Source organism: Mixophyes fleayi, chromosome 12, assembly GCF_038048845.1.
Source record: "Mixophyes fleayi isolate aMixFle1 chromosome 12, aMixFle1.hap1, whole genome shotgun sequence".
Classification (NCBI taxonomy): domain Eukaryota; kingdom Metazoa; phylum Chordata; class Amphibia; order Anura; family Limnodynastidae; genus Mixophyes; species Mixophyes fleayi.
Window position 1 is genome coordinate 81,171,891 of NC_134413.1, and position 21,064 is coordinate 81,192,954.

At 47.5% G+C, this 21,064-nt stretch overlaps 3 protein-coding genes across 4 annotated transcripts in view; 2 read left to right on the forward strand and 1 right to left on the reverse strand.

The window, feature by feature from the left end:
- Window positions 1-7,834, reverse strand: part of UBAP2L (ubiquitin associated protein 2 like) — a 20,808-nt gene extending 12,974 nt beyond the window's left edge. The window contains 13 exon segments of the mRNA XM_075192019.1: window positions 209-477; window positions 842-1,007; window positions 1,089-1,174; window positions 1,456-1,508; window positions 2,685-2,744; window positions 3,095-3,201; window positions 3,296-3,341; window positions 3,558-3,653; window positions 3,858-4,020; window positions 4,821-4,931; window positions 5,048-5,125; window positions 5,210-5,339; window positions 7,782-7,834. Coding sequence (XP_075048120.1) covers window positions 209-477; window positions 842-1,007; window positions 1,089-1,174; window positions 1,456-1,508; window positions 2,685-2,744; window positions 3,095-3,201; window positions 3,296-3,341; window positions 3,558-3,653; window positions 3,858-4,020; window positions 4,821-4,931; window positions 5,048-5,125; window positions 5,210-5,299 — 1,325 coding nt within the window. The 5' untranslated portion in view covers window positions 5,300-5,339; window positions 7,782-7,834.
- Window positions 7,835-7,929: 95 nt separating this feature from the next.
- Window positions 7,930-15,365, forward strand: LTAP1 (lipid transport auxiliary protein 1). Of its 2 annotated transcripts, XM_075193557.1 has the most exons (7): window positions 7,933-8,064; window positions 11,466-11,567; window positions 11,658-11,766; window positions 12,593-12,646; window positions 13,429-13,595; window positions 14,319-14,377; window positions 14,468-15,365. In XM_075193557.1, exons 1-7 carry the CDS (start codon window positions 7,996-7,998, stop codon window positions 14,664-14,666), a joined length of 759 nt encoding a protein of 252 aa, XP_075049658.1. In that variant the 5' UTR covers window positions 7,933-7,995; the 3' UTR covers window positions 14,667-15,365. The 2 variants fall into 2 exon arrangements, with proteins under 2 accessions (XP_075049659.1, XP_075049658.1); XM_075193558.1 differs by lacking the exon at window positions 11,466-11,567 and having other exon boundaries at window positions 7,930-8,064.
- A 1,629-nt stretch (window positions 15,366-16,994) lies between these two features.
- Window positions 16,995-19,620, forward strand: CFAP141 (cilia and flagella associated protein 141). Its single transcript, XM_075191771.1, has 5 exons — window positions 16,995-17,170; window positions 17,963-18,019; window positions 18,126-18,166; window positions 18,798-18,927; window positions 19,356-19,620. The coding sequence occupies exons 2-5, from the start codon at window positions 17,975-17,977 to the stop codon at window positions 19,455-19,457; spliced, it is 318 nt and encodes a 105-aa protein (XP_075047872.1). The 5' UTR covers window positions 16,995-17,170; window positions 17,963-17,974; the 3' UTR covers window positions 19,458-19,620.
- Window positions 19,621-21,064: the final 1,444 nt, after the last annotated feature.

The following is a 21,064-nucleotide window of genomic DNA, read 5'->3' on the forward strand; positions in this document are numbered from 1 at the left end:
CAGTGTCCTGATTGCTACAGGTCAATAAGATGAAGCAGCTGTAACTTAAGCACCTGTGACATCACCGGCCCCGCCCCTTGTATAAATTCCCCAATCAAAACGGGGCCTTTCTGCAAAGGAACCGATGTCAGCCTAACCGGTGTTAGAGTTTCTCACTGGATGTCACCCAGTTGGGCATATAACGCTCCTGCAATATTAGTAAACTCACTCACACCCCAATACCCACTCTGGGCATCGCACCCGATATAATATATAATATATGAGTAAGAAGAACTTACCAAACTGCCCCAGGGAAGGCGGCTGTGCGGCAGAGCCAATGTCCCAGGTGGCGTTACCAGATGCCGCCTCGGACTGCGAATGCTGAACTGCCAAGTGCGCCAGAGCCTGCGCCGTCTTAAACTGCTCCAGGAACTGTGATCCGGTGGTGCTGCCGCCCTTGGACTCCCCATCACCGAATCCCTTACCCAGCATGCTGACCTGCGAGAGAGATGCGTTTACTAAAACGTTCCCCTCGGGGGACGTAGGAGATTCTGGGGCCGGGGCGGTGGATACATTGTAGTTACCACACACAGGTCTATCAGCCAACAGAGTGGACTCACAGTTAGGGTGGGAACAAATAATATAGCATGCACTGTCCCCCCTTAGTGGCGACTGAAACAGCCAGGAAGGGTCTACTGGCATGCCATGGGGCACACGATTTCGGCTAAACTGCTCCAGCTTAGAACCACCCCTTATCCAACCCTACTTACAGCCTCAACATTTCTGGAAACATGCCCACATTCCACCCCGGCATAAGGCACTGCACCCCCCTTCACGTACGTCCAGGGCATTGGTGACCTACCATGCTATGGTGAGAGAAGGAACTCCCATGGCTGGGCTGGGAGCTCTGCTTGGAGTTGCTGAAGACCAGGGGTTGGGACAAGGTGGTGTTCTGCGCCGAGTCCAGATTGGAGGCCTCGTTCTCTAGGGATGAAGGGCTCTTTCCCAACAAGACGGCCAGGTCAATCCTGTGGAGAGCGAGAGCAGAGTGATTGGCTAGGTCTAGCGTACGAGCGGCTAGACCGACGGGCAGCCCGTCCCGCACTCACCTCTGACCCGCGGTGATCGTCACGCTCTCAGAAACCAGGGGAACGGAGGACACGCTGGAAGCAGTGAAAATCTTGGTTTCAGACAGCTGAAAATAAATGGAGCAGATAAGAGTAAGGTCGCCCCCCAAGTGAGCACCAGGTAAGACCAGTACACACAGATGTCTGACCACCAGCCACATGGCGATATTACGGAACACTGAAAGAACGGCTAAGGACTTGTCTACGTGGCTGCTACTCATGCGTCAGTGCTTCGTTCTATCCAAGATGACATCACCACTTGGCGGACGAGCATTGGCTGGTATATGGATCATTAAAAAGGTGTAACTTGTTATAACTGCGGTGTACAGAGCACTCTGCGGATACCTACATCCTCATTCCAGTCTTCCGTCCCCCACTCTTCTGTTGCCGTCCTCCAAGCACCTAACGGACAAGAAGACGGAGCACAAGGGTGTTACACAGGTTTCCCACCGTGTCCAGTGATCGCCAGATCTTCACTTTAGAACCACACAGATTTATAAGCATCTTGCAATCCCCCCCAAACCACAAACAACAATGGCGGCCTCTGATCGTCATGTCTGCAAGAGTTAGTGGATTAGTGGAGACATTATGGTCACAGCACAGTACACAGCAGTTCCACTCACGTAGCCCCAAGAAGCACATATCTAACCCCCACGTGTTAACCTTAAAGACATATGAATTAAACAAAAGCAGTCTTAATAAACTAACAAAACATCTTAGACTGGACCATAATCCATCGACTTCCCCTTACCATAAACGCACCCAGAAATCTACACACCAGATTATGGGTATGGGCGATATATACGTTTCTTGAGTTTATCTATCACTTTGTACTTTACGTTTAACGGACTTGTACCGGTATTGACTAAAATAATGGCAGGTCGGATCCAATTTAAAAACCTCTGCACGGCAATAAAAAACAAGTCTCTCACTAGCAGCGACATCACACACTAAGTTTAATACAGAGTACTGGTTTAATATAATGCAAACTTAGGCTTATTTAAAGGTAGAGGACAGGAGAGATGCGCTATGGTGGGTTGAATTGTCACATTTACTTCCGAATGTTTGTTGTTTTTTTTAAAGCGAAAATTACATAAGATATTTCCCCTTCCGTATATTACTGTACAGTAATTTGTTTAGGGAACTACTACGGGGGTTATAAGGACATATATATATATATATATATATATAAAGCCCCCGCACACTCATTGAACCAAGTGGAGAGAAAATACACCATCTCCGACAGCCTAATCCGATAATCCTGCAACCAGATCACCAGAACACGTCCTCTCGTCCAGTCCACATCTGTAATTATCAGTTCATATGTAGATATATACAGTCCACTGTTGAACTACAAGTCCCAGAATCTGCCCAATGGTGAAGATCTGAGCCCTGTCATATAAACCTGTACCATCTGTGCCGGGTATCGGTGCCACATCTCCACCCCACACAACCAGTCCTAATACCCGGCCTGTGAGCTCTCAGAGCCGGGGGACCCCCCCCGAGATGAGCCGTATACAACAATCAGATATATAAATAGCTTATCAGGGGCAATGTAAGCACCTGGATGTTTCATACCAGGAGCAGTGGAAAATTTTCGGGGATAATTTGACCCCTCACCCCCAATGTAATCAAGTCCTGAAACAAAAAGGAAAAAAAAACAAAAACAAAATTAGGTTGAGTTGAGGTGCAGGTCGTTCCCGAAACTCCTCACACCCCCCCACGCCTTTCCAGCCTCCCCCCCCTATAGGTCTCCATGAACCTGTCCCCACTTCTACATTGGGCCCAATTTTTTTTGCACAGTACCAAAGTCTATTCCTCCCCCACCCCGTGGGTTGTACATGGCCACCTCCCACGTAACCCCTTACTCCTGCCACTGACTCTACGGAACAGAAACAGCGGGTGGACAGCATTTCCAACACGTGGATTAGGTGGGTAGAAAGTGGGACACACACACACGAGACCCCTGTGGGAAAACGGCGACCTACTTGTTCCATCGTCCGGCTCAAAGCTGGCAGCGTTGTTCCAGGTGCCGCTGTTGCCGTAATTGTCTTCTCCGCTGGAAGGTTCGGCGTAGTCAGCGGGGTTAAAGGTTCTGGAAGAGAGCGGACATCACAGTCAGACGGAAGCCCCCCCCCAAAAAGAGCACGTCCGTAGAAATATACAGGTATAAATATGGATGCACCTACCCCATACCCTGCGCGGAGAAACGGCCACCTCTTCTTCCTGAGCCCCCTGAAGATGAAGACGGAACAGACTGTAGAGAAAAGCAAACTGCCCCAGCCTCCAAAACTTAATCTTTATGGAACATCAAGGTAATTATTTGCTTAGAAGTATTTTATGTAAATCAACCCCCCCCACAACCTGGGCTACTCCTCTCAAAGTTTAAAAACCATTTATACATCATGTCCCATTACACTGCTAGATTGTAAGCTCACTGGAACAGGTTACCTCTGCCTCTCCCACGCCCTCTGCGGCCCCTCTCTGTGCCTCTCCCGGTCGAGCCGCCGCTCTTGGATCCTTCCAAACCGTTTTCCTGAGCCCGGACTGTAAGACAAAGTATTGAAAGGTGATGAGAAACATGACCAAGTCCCCGCAGAGACCAGGCACGACCCCAGCATGCTTTGCCAGTAGATAGCTGGCAAGGCACGCTGGGACTTGTAGTCTCAACACCTGGAGGAACAGCCAGCTCAGCGGGACAGGACAAGAAACCAAAGTATACATGTTAGTTTACTAGACCAAGAGGCTTACACTCTCTCCCGCGGCTGCCACCTCGCACCCTCCGGGGGGCTCCTCCGCGCCGGCGGCTGTAGTCTCTCTCCCTGTTCTCCCGGGTCTCCTCCGTGGGCTCTGCTTGCCCTGTCTCCTTCTGCCCAGAGACCCCTTTCTTCTTACCCACCATCTCCCAGGAGTGCTGGGGGGGCGAGAACACAGTTCTAGCACTACGCAATACAGATCACACCTTACACAGTCAGGGAGAAGATACAAGGCCAACCTACGCTGCCGCTAGTAAAAGTGGGAGCGTTTGATCGCCCACTTTACAACGGATCCCCCATTAAAACAGACATTATCCTGATTACAACCAGGTCTGGGAGACTTTACTATACGTGTGTCATATTACAAGTCTCGGTGCGTTCCTGCCGGATTGGGGGCTACACGGGAATCTTTTTTGCCTTGTACTTAAGACATAACCCCAGACAGAGGTTTGTTCTAAAACAACGGCTATGTGAAGGTTATCGGTAGATGGGAGTGACTGAATGCAGGCAGCCTTGTACATGTCCAAACAAAGGGGGAAGCCCTAGTACGGGCCGACCAGTCCGGGCCTTTACTGTTTAACACTGCTGTGTGGGAGGCACAGCCAGGCTGCAGCATGTCAGTGATTAAACGGGAAGTACCAGGCGCTTAGCTTTGTTTTGTATAAAACCTGACCACTTCCTCATTCTTTATAACAAAATGGTGCTGTTCTGAGGAACCCCCTTAACCAAGATAAACCTCCCTACAAAAAAAAAATATCGGAGGGAGAAGCGCAATTCATTAAAAACCCTCATATAAAACAAGTCGGTGACTCGGAACACACTTTCACAGAAATATGGCAGGATGCACTGAGCAAGCTCTGCTAGTGATATTTTAGGACATTCTGCTCTACTTTAAAAGCACAGTCCTATAGAACGGGATTTAAGCTGATGGAAGGTCACAGAGGACGGTGGCACTTACAGTGTCCGGGTTTCCCTCCAACAAGACATTAATGGCTCTGTTGACGTCCCCGTTGCAGTCGTGTAGCGCTATGACACACTCATCCTGATTCTTCCCCGTGATGTCAATCAGCTGCAGAGAGAGATTAACACTCACCGAGGGTCTACGTGATCTTATACTATTAGCCTGGTACCATGCCAGCTTGCCAGAGCAGGGGGAGGTAAACAAAGAAAGAGGGGGGACCTCACCTGTTTAACTTTCTCTTCAAAGTCTGCATCATTCTGATCTGAAATCATCTGTGCCAGTCTGATCTGCTCAGCAGTGGCCTAAACAGGAAGACAGACAGGAATAAGGCGACCTATCGCGTTGTACGAAGCTGGACTATACCTGGGACTCCGGGAAGACCATACCTGAGGCCTCTGCTTGTGCTGTGTCTGATTTTGCGTCTGTGTCTGTTCCCAGTTGCCCCGGGCACGATTTGTCGCTACCGAGGTCATCATTTACAGTATATACAAATAACAGTATTTACAAATTACAACTCTGCGGAGAGAAGGAAATGAGGCGAATATCAGTGGCTCGTCCAATTAAGATATAATTACTTAGTAGGGGTAGAGAGACTAGAGAATACAATAATGTTACCCAATGAGAGAGTGAGTTAATCACAGTAAAAAGAATTAAAGTAATGTCCACAAAAACTATAAAACATTTGGGGGTGAAACAGCCCAAAAATTTAAGAGATCTCCACAAATAACAAAAAAGCAACACTGACCACTTGGTCTTGCAATGTTGCAGAATAATCTATAGATAGTAGATTCCAGGTACCCAGAAGGTCAGATCAGGCCCTTAGACACCCCGGAAACATATGCTGTTCGTTTATCTGTCTAGTCTAATAATTAACAACTGAAGGGCTTTACAAATTGACTAGTCGTGTCTGAAAACCCTTTCAAATAAATGAGACCTACGCAAACAGAAATACAACATATGGAAACGTCTGACCAACTGCACCCAACTGATGGTGCTCCTAAATTGAAGCCTTGCAACAGCTGCCTGGTCAGCTGGGGGGACAAGAAATTCACAAGTGGGACATGAACTGCCTCACGTTTCAATGCAGGCTATTTAAGGATACAATATCCCGACCCTCTCCATAAGTGGCCCCCACCAGGACTTGCTATATGACCGCACAGGTAAAACAATGGCATGGGCTTGATCAGTAGCAAACCCTCAAACCATGGCCGGCTGGGGTATTTAAAGGGCACAATGAGGAGTCCATCTACCTTCCACACATTAAATCACCCAGCATCTCTAAGAAATGTAACATAAATGATGCGTTGGACATTACACCAATCAGTTTTCCTGGACAGACACGTGAAACCCCCTTTAAACCGACGGCTACTTCTGACATTACCCATGTTGTGTTTACTGGATATTTATGAGGAAATAGAAGACTAATTTCTGCCATAAGCAGAAATCAACTTCCTCTGCTACTGCCGGTTATAAAGTACGATAAACACGTACTGGACCATACAGAACTAAAGAAAAAACAAAAGCGGCTCTGTGCTAGCAATAATCACAGATAAAGGTCATTGATCAGTTTAATAAACCAGATAATAAAGACAGTTCTTAGCGTGGATAAAGGTATTTTAAAAAGTGTTCGGGACACCTCCCCCAAACACATCTGGAGCCCCTATAGCTGCTAAATGCATTTTTGATAGCCAACTTTAACTGGCAACTGAGGAACAGGAAGACCACACGCTTGCTGCGATTTCTTGACTGAGGCTTCAAATGCCCCCAACCCCCCACCCTCTTCAACCATAGATGTAAGATGGCATATTTCCCAGGGCTGTGAGAAACCTGTGCACTACTATGTTTTACTAAACGTCAGAGCAGGTTTAAGAGAACCTGTGCCCAGATTGTATAATGCATTTTTAGTTGTTATAGATTTTCCCTGCTCCAACATTCACCTACTTATCTTACTTTAAGCTACCACAGAAACAAACCCTGGAAAAAGCATGTGATCAGTGCAATAAGGAGGAGACTCATTTGCATACTATGCTCTGCATAGGGCACTATGCAATAAAACAATACAAAGCCAGTGAAGAACATAGCAGCAGCATTTGTTTAAATAGGGTAGAGGGTGCTAGATCAGGAAGATATACTAATACTCTCAATAGGTGCCATCTCCTCTGATCATCTGCCCTCGCTCCATAGCTGCTCCATGTCCTCACACCCTTTGATACACTCCCTTGAAGCTCAACTAACCAGGTAACAGTGCAGCCAGGTCCTGTAACAAATACTTATCTAACCTCTTTCTAGTTATTCCTACCAATCCTCCTCCATCATACCCATTGCTGACATCTATGTGGGATCTTTCACTTCTCTGGTTAGACTGTAAGCTCTGCTGTCCCTGTTGTGTCTCTACACCCTGTGCTTGTCACAATGTATCTGGAGCACCCTGGATATATTGTTTAGGGCAGTAACCTAGGACGTGGGTGGTTCTCCAGTAACTGTGGAACTATAAGTTCCAGCATGCCCTGGGCATTGGGTAGGCAGGTTGGGACTTGTAGTTCCCCAGGAGATGAGGTCAGACATAGATGTAAAGAGTCGGGTGTTGGCCCCAGTGACTGGCTGGGCGACCCGGGAGATGAGAGTCGTGGAGAACGGGGATGCTCACCCCCAGCACCCTCTATCTGATCCCATCTGACCGGCATCACCCAAAGAGACAGACAGGAAATGGGATCCACAATCTGAGGATCCGACCCCGGATTCAGGGCGAGGTGGCCGGCAGGGCTCTCTAATCGAGCCCGAGGCTTCAGCCGGCCTGATAGGCCTCAGTGCGGAAGGTGAGCGGGACGTTTGGCGGAGCCCCGGCCCGGTCCCCCAGGGCTCCTCTCTCCCTCTGTGACCCCCGGTTCCCTCCCGTGTCCCCACCGCTCCCGGTATCTTCCCCCCTCCCACCGTGCGGCCGCCGAGCTCCGTCCTTACCTGCGGCCCCTCCGCTCTGACACCACGTGACCTCCCTCCCGCTCCGCCCCCTCTCACGTACGCTCGGCCGGCGACGTCACTGCCCGCGTGTGCGTTCCACGAGGGGCTGCGGCTGCGTTCCAGCATCTGATTGGCCGGACTGGGAGGGCGTGGCCGCCTCCTCCGGCGTCACCTGACCTGGAGAAAGGCGGAAGCGCCGCTGGATACAGGGGAGATGGCGGCCAACAAGAGCAACTGGCTGTCCGGGGTCAACGTGGTGCTGGTCATGGCCTATGGCAGCCTGGTGAGCGGAGGAGAGGGGCTTGGTGCTGGGGGCACGGGTGGAAGGGGACCCCACTACATGCAAGGGCCCCACTACATCCAGGGGCCCCCACCTCGCACAGGGGCCCCCACTACATGCAAGGGCCCCATTTCGCACAGGGGACCCCACTACATGCAAGGGCCCCACCTCGCATAGGGGACCCCACTACATCCAGGGGCCCCACCTCGCACAGGGGCCCCCACTACATGCAAGGTCCCCACTTTGCACAGGGGACCCCACTACATCCAGGGGACCCCACTACATGCAAGGGCCCCACCTCGCATAGGGGACCCCACTACATCCAGGGGGCCCCACCTCGCACAGGGGACCCCACTACATGCAAGGGCCCCACCTCGCACAGGGGACCCCACTACATACAAAGGCCCCACCATACACAGGGGACCCCACTACATGCAAGGGCCCCACCTCGCACAGGGGACCCCACTACATCCAGGGACCCCCACTACATCCAGGGGACCCCACTACATACAGGGGGCAGTGATTAGATATGGGGTCCTTTGTGCACTATATACAGGGTCACTAAAGATGCCAGAGATTATATTACAGGTGTATAATAATGCCCCTCCCCCTATTATATTACAGGTGTAGAATAATGCCCCTCCCCTATTATATTACATGTTTATAATAATGCTCCTACCCCCTATTATATTACAGGTGTATAATAATGCCCCTCCCCCTATTATATTACAGGGGTATAATAAAGTTCCTCCCCCTATTATATTACAGGTGTATAATAATGCCCCTCCCCCTATTATATTACAGGTGTATAATAATGCTCCTCCCCCTATTATATTACAGGTGTATAATAATGCTCCTCCCCCTATTATATTACAGGTGTATAATAATGCCCCTCCCCTATTATATTACAGGTATATAATAATGCCTCTCCCCCCTATTATATTACAGGTGTATAATAATGCCCCTCCCCCTATTGTATTACAGGTGTATAATAATGCCCCTCCCCCTATTATATTACAGGTGTATAATAATGCTCCTCCCCCTATTATATTACAGGTGTATAATAATGCTCCTCCCCCTATTATATTACAGGTGTATAATAATGCCCCTCCCCTATTATATTACAGGTATATAATAATGCCTCTCCCCCCTATTATATTACAGGTGTATAATAATGCCCCTCCCCCTATTGTATTACAGGTGTATAATAATGCCCCTCCCCCTATTATATTACAGGTGTATAATAATGCCCCTCCCCCTATTATATTACAGGTGTATAATAGTGCCGCTCCCCCTATTATATTACAGGTGTATAATAATGCCCCTCCCCCTATTGTATTACAGGTGTATAATAATGCCCCTCCCCCTATTATATTACAGGTGTATAATAATGCCCCTCCCCCTATTATATTACAGGTGTATAATAATGCCCCTCCCCTATAATACAGGTGTATAATAATGCCCCTCCCCCTATTATATTACAGGTGTATAATAGTGCCCCTCCCCCTATTATATTACAGGTGTGTAATAGTGCCCCTCCCCCTATTATATTACAGGTGTATAACAATGCCGCCCCCCCCCCTGATGTATTACAGGTGTATAATAATGCCCCTCCCCCTATTATATAACAGGTGTATAACAATGCCCCTCCCCCTATTATATTACAGGTGTATAATAATGCCCCTCCCCCTATTATATTACAGGTGTATAATAATGCCCCTCCCCCTATTATATTACAGGTGTATAATAATGCCCCTCCCCTTATTATATTACAGGTGTATAATAATGCCCCTCCCCTTATTATATTACAGGTGTATAATAGTGCCCCTCCCCCTATTATATTACAGGTGTATAATAATGCCCCTCCCCCTATTATATTACAGGTGTATAATAATGCCCCTCCCCCTATAATATTACAGGTGTATAATAATGCCCCTCCCCCTATTATATTACAGGTGTATAATAGTGCCCCTCCCCCTATTATATTACAGGTGTGTAATGGTGCCCCTCCCCCTATTATATTACAGGTGTATAACAATGCCGCCCCCCCCCCCCCCTGATGTATTACAGGTGTATAATAATGCCCCTCCCCCTATTATATAACAGGTGTATAACAATGCCCCTCCCCCTATTATATTACAGGTGTATAATAATGCCCCTACCCCTATTATATTACAGGTGTATAATAATGCCCCTCCCCCTATTATATTACAGGTGTATAATAATGCCCCTCCCCTTATTATATTACAGGTGTATAATAATGCCCCTCCCCTATTATATTACAGGTGTATAATAATGCCCCTCCCCCTATTATATTACAGGTGTATAATAATGCCCCTCCCCTTATTATATTACAGGTGTATAATAATGCCCCTCCCCCTATTATATTACAGGTGTATAATAATGCCCCTCCCCCTATTATATTACAGGTGTATAATAGTGCCCCTCCCCCTATTATGTTACAGGTGTATAATAGTGCCCCTCCCCCTATTATATTACAGGTGTATAATAGTGCCCCTCCCCCTATTATATTACAGGTGTATAATAGTGCCCCTCCCCCTATTATATTACAGGTGTATAATAATGCCCCTCCCCCTATTATATTACAGGTGTATAATAGTGCCCCTCCCCCTATTATATTACAGGTGTATAATAGTGCCCCTCCCCCTATTATATTACAGGTGTATAATAATGCCCCTCCCCCTATTATATTACAGGTGTATAATAATGCCCCTCCTCCTATTATATTACAGGTGTATAATAATGGCCCTCCCCCTATTATATTACAGGTGTATAATAATGCCCCTCCCCCTATTATATTACAGGTGTATAATAGTGCCCCTCCCGCCTATTATATTGCAGGTGAATAATAATGCCCCTCCCCCTATTATATTACAGGTGTATAATAATGCCCCTCCCCCTATTATATTACAGGTGTATAATAATGCCCCTCCCCCTATTATATTACAGGTGTATAATAGTGCCCCTCCCCCCTATTATATTACAGGTGTATAATAATGCCCCTCCCCCTATTATATTACAGGTGTATAATAATGCCCCTCCCCCCTAATATATTACAGGTGTATAATAGTGCCGCTCCCCCTATTATATTACAGGTGTATAATAATGCCCCTCCCCCTATTGTATTACAGGTGTATAATAATGCCCCTCCCCCTATTATATTACAGGTGTATAATAATGCCCCTCCCCCTATTATATTACAGGTGTATAATAATGCCCCATCCCCTATTATATTACAGGTGTATAATAATGCCCCTCCCCCTATTATATTACAGGTGTATAATAATGCCCCTCCCCCTATTATATTACAGGTGTATAATAATGCCCCTCCCCCTATTATATTACAGGTGTATAATAATGCCCCTCCCCCTGATGTATTACAGGTGTTTGTTCTGCTGTTCATCTTTGTGAAGAGACAGATAATGCGCTTTGCCATGAAATCGCGCAGAGGACCCCACGTCCCGGTGGGACACAACGCCCCCAAGGTGCACAGTCCGGATGATTGGGGGGACGGGGCTGTCACCTCTCTCCTGCCCTCCGCTGCCATGTAATTGTTGTGTTTATGTTACTGTCAGGAGCTGAAGGAAGAGATCGACAACCGACTCTCCAAAGTCCAGGACATAAAGTTTGAACCTCGTCTTCTGGCAGAGGGAGATGATCGGATGGTCCAGCTGGATACACCAGGTCAGGACCGTATGTCGTCTGCCCGTCCCCTGCGTCTGCTGCACAGCGCCCCTTCTGGCCGTCCCCTGCGTCTGCGGCACAGCGCCCCTTCTGGCCGTCCCCTGCGTCTGCGGCACAGCGCCCCTTCTGGCCGTCCCCTGCGTCTGCGGCACAGCGCCCCTTCTGGCCGTCCCCTGCGTCTGCGGCACAGCGCCCCTTCTGGCCGTCCCCTGCGTCTGCGGCACAGCGTTCCTTCTGGCCGTCCCCTGCGTCTGCGGCACAGCGCCCCTTCTGGCCGTCCCCTGCGTCTGCGGCACAGCGCCCCTTCTGGCCGTCCCCTGCGTCTGCGGCACAGCGCCCCTTCTGGCCGTCCCCTGCGTCTGCGGCACAGCGCCCCTTCTGGCCGTCCCCTGCGTCTGCGGCACAGCGCCCCTTCTGGCCGTCCCCTGCGTCTGCGGCACAGCGCCCCTTCTGGCCGTCCCCTGCGTCTGCGGCACAGCGTTCCTTCTGGCCGTCCCCTGCGTCTGTGGCTCAGCGCCCCTTCTGGCCGCCCCCAGCGTCTGCAGCGCTCCTTCTGGCAGTCCTCTGCGGCGCTCCTTCTGGCTGCGTCTGTGGCTCAGCGCCCCTTCTGGCCGCCCCCCTGCATCTGCGGCGCTCCTTCTGGCTGCGTCTGTGGCTCAGCGCCCCTTCTGGCCGCCCCCCTGCGTCTGCGGCGCTCCTTCTGGCTGCGTCTGTGGCACAGCGCCCCTTCTGGCCGCCCCCCTGCATCTGCAGCGCTCCTTCTGGCCGCCCCCAGCGTCTGCGGCGCGGTACCTCTTCTGGTCTCACCTCTGTCTTTATCTTCCAGCCTGTTATAACTATCTGTACAGGATGAAGACGCTGGATGCTGTCAAAGACTCTGGTAATTATGTTTTCAAGCTTTACCTCCCCCAAAATATTACAGGGACATTAATCTCAAAACGTGCAGGGACGTAAATGGAAGTATGTCTGAATTTTAGATACCATCAGCAGATGAGCTGTATCACAGAACGTGCAGAACAATTTCTGTACAAATATCTGTTCTCTTTAATAAACTATAAGTATATGGAGACACTTTAACAAACGGGATCAATGTGCTTTTATTCCTACTTGTGATAACCAATAACTTAACGCTTTATGTCTACGAATATTTTGTAAAGTGGATGTAGTCTTGTTTCTTGGTATAGATGTGTTGGTTAGTGTGTGGATGCTGCCGTGTTCGTGGCCTCTACACCTGTATTATTTTGGGGATATAGTAGATTATTATATTTCTGTGAGTAAGACCGTTCAGCACGATATCACACAGCCATGGGAGTTATTCTGTTTCATTCAGCTAGAAGAGCTCTGCAAAGTATGTCCTATTTCAGTGAACGTCTTTTTAGAGTGACGTTGTAGTATATGGGTACGGAGATCTTCGTTACAGAAAACCAGTTTTGGAAATGGTCCTTGGTAATGCCGTGCTTGCGTTCTATCGTTTAGCCACTAGGTGGCACTGAGTGATGAGACCCTACCTAACGTCCACACAATAGTCGGCTGAGCGCCAAGTCCCCTAATTAGCGCTGTCCCAGCTTTCATCGGCTATTAAAGAGAAGATGTCCAGATATCTGTAACCAGGTGTATTTCATACACTACAATATAAACCCCTTTCCTTTTTCTTTCTCGCAGACGTCCCCTTCCAGGGGAACGGCAAATACCCCAAATCTTTAGTAGGAAAGAACTTCCGGGCGTATCTCCTGGAGATGAGAAACGCCGGCTCGCCCTTCAGGGGCATCCGGAAGACGTTACTGGATACGCTGTTGGATCGTTATGACTCTGCCCGTTATGGCACAGGGGTAAGAGTGCACGCCCAATCGGAACAGTCATTAACAAAAAATGTTTTCTCGTATATGAATCTCCTCCTCCGTTCTGCCCTGACTCTCCTCTACTCCATCACAGACCTCTAAAGCCGTACATCGCAGCTTAGAGGTGATGAATGAATTGGTGTTGATATAGGGCAAAAAGCTGAAATGGCAAAGCAAATCGTGCTACTCCAGCTGTGGAGCCAGATGACATCACTGAGCCCTAGTAAAGAGGGAGGGGATGAATAGAGTCCAACTGCTTTCTGTATTTATGGGGAGTAATACCACACAGGTGTTAACACAGGCTTGCCCGACCCCAGTGGGTTTAAATTGTATAGCCATGTGACTAGCTGTTGGGTTTTCATCGTAGTCATGTACTGCTAGATAAACGTTACTTAACAGTGTAGTTTATCTATGATTCATGGCAGTTGTGTTTGAAAACTGGGTCTGTTACATTTATTTATCTTGAAAAACAATGTCCCCAAAAGTGGACTATTCCTCTAAAGTCTGATTTGCATATAGAACAAAGTTTTAGAGAAATATGGCAGCATGCGGGAAGGAACTTCTGCACGTTTTTAGTTAATTTTCTCATTTTCTGGTTTTGTGCAGAGTTTGCAGCTTGAGCTATAAAATTGTAAACTGCTTCCAGTTTGTCAGTGTTTCTACAATATAATGTTGTGAAATGCCATACTACATTCTCTCTGCTTCGTTACGTAGGTGTACGGGAAAACGGAACATGAGAAGTTTATGGAGGCGCTGGCGGAGTTGTCGACATTGTAAGTTATCTCAGTCCTTGTCCTACGGCTGTGAGTCCTGATTTTTATGTGGGGAGTAAATAATCGGTTTTACTCCCTTCTCTTCCCCAGTGTGAAGTCCAGAGAGGCCGGGAGTCACAGACAGCGACAGTCGGCGGCCAGAGACCTGACCGCATCCTCCGAGACCCCCGGGACGCCCACCATCCAGGTGACGTACCTGCCCTCCAACCAGAAGACCAAGAGACCCAAACACTTCCTGGAGCTGAAGAGCTTTAAAGACAACTACAATACATTAGAAAGCACCTTGTGATTCTGGCGCATCTCTTTCGTGGATCCTGGGAGGTCTTCACCCTGGTTCCCGGTGTTTTTAGGTCAAGGGAACACGAGACACCCAGAAGGTCCTTGGAAAACGTTTACTGACCTCCCTCTGGGGTGACCGATGTTACGTCCAGAGGACTCTTGTGTCCACATTGCGGACTCTCCCAAGAGAGCGGACTGTGGCTCACGGAATAAGTGTTTTAACTATTAATGCATAGAGGCGACGGACACCTATAGCAGCCGCAGGATGCGCCTTGGTCGCTTTCTTTCCTGGTTAAGATGACGCCAAGCCTTAGGCGATTGTGACAATGTTACCCCCTTGCTCCGTTAGAGTTGGATGAAGCGATCGCTGACGTACTACAACATTTCTACCGATGCGGCAAAACCTTCAGCGACTACAGAGCGATAGACCCCAATAACCCATCTGTTATTTGGCATCACAACTGTCCAATAGAAAGACAGAGATGCCTGAACTTTGACATTTGAACTTGGCCAACAACCTTTCCGCATCCGTAGTTTGCACGCGCCGGTCACTGGGACGAAGCCAGTCCTTGTCTGTTTTATTTATTGTGTATACAAAGCTTGCACTTTACTGTAAATACGTCCAGTGCCTCTCACCCCTCCCACCCGCCTGGGGTGGGGGTATCTTTTTTTTGTATTTTTCATGTACAGTATTAAATCGGAGCATTAACACTCGTCTGAGTTCTTTGCCCAGCACTAATCTTAACGTGTTGAAAGTAAACTGGGTAGAATTTTTTTCTCTTTCTCTGGTTTATAAGCGTTTCACAATCGTGTATACGAAAAAACAGGTTTAAATGATGGATTTTATGGGGTTTTTTATTTTTTTGTAAAAGTATACATAGAAAATGATGGATATAACATACGGAGAGTTGTTTGCCGGTGCTGAGAGGTCCTCCCCAATGCAGGAGGTGACATAATAGACCGGCATCCTGGTATGAATAGAAATCTGTCCTCGAGCTTTGGGGGTGGTGGGAAGGAGTACAAAGGTAATTACATAACATAAAAATAACTCTTGGTTAAACGCCAGGAACACGTCTGTGTGAACTGAAGGAGACTGACGGGGTGTATAGTATTTTGGACATAGTTAGGTAACCGCTGCCTGGTCTTATGACATCACAGATTGTATTGTCTTCCCGTTCCACAGTATAGGTAACGTTCTATACAATGAAACTATAATCCACACACTCAACACCAGTTTTACCTGTCCTCACCACGGATAATTGAGCTTTGTATGCGTTGTACTCATAGAGACGACATTTAAAGGCTAAGCCCATGTTTTTCTTAACCTAACTCGACCCAGGTGTCCGTTTTACAAATATAACACCTGTCCTACACATAGATCTCCAAGGGTCCCAATTTAGGAGGGTCAACGCCAATTTGAGGAGAGCATTTGGCACATCAGGATTGTTGTCACAATTTCAGGACGGTTGGGAGAGATGTATGACGCTAAGGGGGTATCATTTAAAGGCCGCGCAGGCCAGCAGCAGGTGCGTGGGGCATCAAAGGGGGTTCTTAGGGCGGGGGGCCCAATATGATGGGGGCAATGCCCTCTTCCTGTGCGCCACCCACCCTACAGATGATGTTGGCTGACCAAAAGTCGGGAGGCATGTTATGTATGATCGTCTTGAACTGCATAGCGCAAATTGGGTAATGTATAGAGTAGGGGTTATATAGAAACGTCTGAATTGATAGGTTGCATTAATTCTGCTTAAAAAAATAAAAAGCGTCCACTAGATCAGGCCTGGACAGCCAGTGGCTCTACAGGTGTTCTGAAACTACAAGCCCCAGCATGCTTTGCAGCCAATAGTTGGAAATGTGCTTGGGACTCCACCTCACCTGGAGGGTATCCACGCCACAGCGCCATCTAATGTATGTTTGGTGCAACCACGTCTTCACCATCTCTTCAATGGCTCCTAAAATACGTCTCGGTCTCTCCTCGTTCGTGTCTTCAATTAATCGTGGGCGTGAGGGGACATCGGGACCGTCTGTACTGCCTGTGGCACTTCTGTGTGGTTTCAAAGTTTTAATTTTTATCATTTTTATTTTGTTATTCTACAAATGTGCTACAAGGTGCAAAAAATACGTCCCCTTAAAAATACGGGGTGACCCCTTTGAGCGCTCAAAAGGCAACAAAGAACTAAGTTTAGATGTTGTCCAGCAAAAAAATAAATCAATTTAATTTTTTTTCACGTGGGTCAAAGGGAACTGCGTCTCATAACACAAAGCATGCTGGGACTTGTAGTTTCACAACACCTGGAGGATCACAGGTTGGCCAGGCCTGTTCTATATCTTCAGGCCATACGGTATAAGAAGAGCTATTGTTTAAATACAGTGTCAATAAAGTTTTTGTTGTTCTTTTCAAACAAACAAAACTGGTTGGCGAGGAAGTGATATCACCAGGAGAGCGTTTGTTGACAGTTTCCATGGTAACAGCACTGGAAGCAGGAAGTGGAAGCACATGTGCCCGGCTGCAGGGTGGGTACTGACTGTCAGTATATATTAATCATTATTTTTATATATATATATATGTTTGTGTGTATATATATATATATATATATATATAATGTACACACACAGCTTCTGTATGTACAGTACATATTAAAAGCGTATTAATCTTTAATTGTACAAAAAAAAACAATCAAATCCTTATTTTTACTAATGATAATTCTGTTAAGAAGTTGTTCATTCATTTTTATAGAACATTTTTTTAATGCCTTCTGATGTGACCTTCTATTGCATATTCTATATAGGCCGCTGCGTCTACTGCAGACTGTCCTGTCTACGGACGGCAGAGCGGGCTCACACCCAGATACAAATGGAAACGTGCAGTGAGATCCGCTTGTATGTGAATACAAGGACTACGCTCCTCTTCTGTACTCTCTTTAGTTTTTGGTTTTTTTTTCTTGGTTGCGTTCAGACTTGAATCAGGCCACAAGTTACCTTAGAAGCAGCTAAAGTAACGCCCGGCACTTCTGTATACTACAGAACATGTCTACAGTTTGCTCCTTGTAAGGGGATATGCACTTACATCCATCTCACCCGGACCGGTAGATCCCTGTACCTGAACCTTACTTAGCAGGATTCAAATAAGTAACTGAAGACCTGTGTTAATTATATCTCCGTCCCCCTCCACTTCCATCAACCAGGGGATCTCATTCCATCACCCAAAATTTCTCCAGGTCTTTGTGGATCTGAGATAACCAGACTGTGTCCTATGTATTGCCCAATCATAGAGGTGACATTCACCTGTAACCTCTCTCTCCTCAGACTCGTGCGATAATGTTGGCATCCAGGGTTCTACAAAACACAAAAAGCATCACCCAGGTGAGTAGAGGAAGAGCTGACCTCCCCCCCCCCCCCCCCCCCCATCATCCTCCAATGTCCCCAACTAATCATTCTCATTATTTAACTGACTCTTTTCCCCTTCCAGAGAGAGGACCTCCTCCAGCTTGCAGAGATGGAACGTCAACGGTAAACCAAAAAATTCACCTTCTTCCTTCATGATGAAGCTTAGGGTGGTGTCACACGAGCTTATTTTCTTAATACTGCATTTTAATCGATCTATGAAAGTACGGCATAGACGGCAACGAATTGTAAACACAATCAGTGTCTGCAGGGAAACCATTTTACTGTGGCAGAGGCGGAGCTCTCGTCCCTTACCAACGGCAAATTGCACGCTTGTAAAATTTGTCTTCTGTGCTTCAAAGCCCCCATGAGAGAGTGGTAGCGGCACTGGTGCTATTCCTGTCTGTTTAGACATGTTCTTATCCCAGTTAGTAGTTACTTACAGCAACCTCTATATCATATAATCTGGCTTTATAATGAGGAAAAGTGGAGGTGTTGCCCATAGCAACCAATTACATTCCAGCTATTGTTTCCTGTACTAGATAAGTGATCTCCCAGATTTCCAATGCAGAGGTACATATGAAATCTCTTTAATGTTGAATAAGAGGGCAGCTTTGCATGTTCTGTTTCAGCTTTGAGGAAACAACCTAACTTCTGACGTTCTTGAGACACAAGGACATTTCCCGGCTCTGGAGAGTACGGTGCTTTTTGACTATAAAATCCCCTTGATTTATAATCTAATTCTATCTCCAACCAGTGAGCGGGGCGTCAGCATCCTGAATGCATGGAAAGAGGACGCTGGGGGATCCATCTCCGCTCGGATCCAGAGACATCGCGGCGCGCAGATGCGTCAGGAGCTGAGGATGGCGAATAAGGAACTCGTATTGGTGAGTGGGCTTTCTGTGCCGCTACCGGGGGTGCGGTACGCTAGGAATGAGGAGAGACTGGGGGAGACGTGAAATTGTCTCAACAGTCCAAGGAGGACACAGAGATAACCAAAGAAGGAGCCAAGCCGCCCACCAGTGATCTGTTAATCGGGGTGTATTAATAAGGGGGGGCAGCATTAGTCCTGCTCGGACTGGGGTTCTGGCATTAAACTTTGGGATACTCTCTAGGTGACAACAGGGGGATTGGCAGCCCTGAGCTACCAGAATTATGTCTGATGTGATTGGTGCAGCCAGGAGACGGGTTCAGCGGAAAGGCAACACAATAAAATGAAACGCCTACAAACGAATACGGTTATATTTTGGGGGGGGGGGGGGGTGGGCCGTTGGTTCGTTCAATATTTAGACCCACTAATGTGTTTGTTCCTCAGGTTCGCAGAGCGGCTCTACAGCGCCTCCTACAGGAGGAACAACGGCAGTACCAGGAGGAGCTGAACAGGCTGGGACGGGCTTTCTATGTACAGAAAATGTGACAGCCCAAGCAGAGGTCACCCCCGTCGCTTCCATACCATCCGCTTGGTCTGTTAATACCAACGTAGCGGAATTTTAATATTAAAGCAATGACCTTGCTCTCTTCCGAGATAACTGTGCCAAAACTGTATTCGAATAAAGCTGATCTGTGAGCCATTGACTGAGCACTGAGAAATATATAAGATCTAGTGTATAATAAGCTTGGACTACCAGGGACTACCGGACTGTCTTTCTTACATGGGGCAATAATATGGGTGTAAAACGTTGTCTTCCATAGGTCACAATAACCCGCTGGAAATTTCAGGGGTACGAAGTGTAAGGCGAGACCCGGAAGATGCCAAATCTGAGCTGGCGCAACGCCGTAGAGTGGAAATGCCAGCTGTGCCCTCCGCACGACGCGGAAAACCCTTAAAAGAAAAAAAATAAACATCACCCGTCCATCTCGTTTCAATACTCTTCATAAATTACCTCAGAAGGAGGCAGCCATTTTGCGGCCTAAACCACCACCCAGCCTCTCAGTTTCCTAGGAACCGGGGAGATCGCTGAGGCACCTCCGTGGATAGAAAGTGGCCAACGACACAAAATGGCTGCCCCACAGCATGGGTATGTGACAGGTCCCACTTTAATGTGTGTGGTAAGCCTTGTACTTGACTAGTTAGGGAGTGGTGCCAACATATTGCCTGGGAGATGAGGCACAAAGAGGACGGGGAAGTAACGAAATTATATTGTCTTTAATTCCTTAAATTGTTGGCAGTAGCTCTCTATCCAGCCTCTCGCTGAGGCCCGGAGGCTCAGGACCTCCCCGATGGATCTCCGGTTCAGTAACAACCCATTCATTACTTTCAGTCTTATTATTGAACCGAGCACAAGGGAGATATGACCATTGTAATGCTGCTGGGTTCTGCACGGTCCCTTCTACGCTCAGCGGTAGGGATGTATATATGTATCTGTACACTGCATTGTGTAACTGACATTTCCTGTCTGTAATATATAATACCCGGGGAGGAGAGGGTTAACACAGAATCAGAAATAGACTTTGACTTTCATCAGATAAATGCTCCTTTATTTCCACTAAACATGAACAATGCTCCAGTGTCTTGTCAACCAATTCTGGATGGAAGAAGTTCCAGCACTGACCAGAAGGGGGCAGTGGAGGTCTGAAGGTTTGGCAGGATGCTTGTCATCCCCATCTCATCAGAGCAATGTCCTGTTCTACATGTAACTGTGCAGAGTATTTTATTTATTTCCTGTGCAGTAAGCTGTTTTACATCAGTCTGTTAGATAAACACATAAGAGGTGTCTGCAAGGAGAGTGGAGAGCTGGAAGCAGACCCAGTATCTGCAGATACTCAGGACAATGCATAACGTTACCCCCACAGGACTGGACTAGTGCATGCAGCCAGTGACAGGAGCTGATGGTGAATTTGCTGCAGCCCAGGTTTTAAGCACAATAAATATTTTCTAACATTTGTTTTGACAGCGATAAACGCATTCGCTATAAGCCTTGATATAATACAGCAGATATATTATTCCTTCCCAAGTACTAATGAATGTAGAAAATAAAATACAACCACAAAATCTTATAATAAATGCACCATTAATGCAGAATC

Excerpts from the sequence above, each read along its gene's own strand:
- LTAP1 (XM_075193557.1), top strand. The coding sequence starts at position 7,996 with ATGGCGGCCAACAAGAGCAACTGGCTGTCCGGGGTCAACGTGGTGCTG. Across the intron at positions 13,596-14,318 it reads CTGCCCGTTATGGCACAGGG|GTGTACGGGAAAACGGAACA; the intron begins GTAAGAGTGCAC and ends TTCGTTACGTAG. Across the intron at positions 14,378-14,467 it reads CTGGCGGAGTTGTCGACATT|TGTGAAGTCCAGAGAGGCCG; the intron begins GTAAGTTATCTC and ends TCTCTTCCCCAG.
- CFAP141 (XM_075191771.1), top strand. The coding sequence starts at position 17,975 with ATGTTGGCATCCAGGGTTCTACAAAACACAAAAAGCATCACCCAG. Across the intron at positions 18,020-18,125 it reads ACACAAAAAGCATCACCCAG|AGAGAGGACCTCCTCCAGCT; the intron begins GTGAGTAGAGGA and ends TTCCCCTTCCAG. Across the intron at positions 18,928-19,355 it reads CGAATAAGGAACTCGTATTG|GTTCGCAGAGCGGCTCTACA; the intron begins GTGAGTGGGCTT and ends TTTGTTCCTCAG.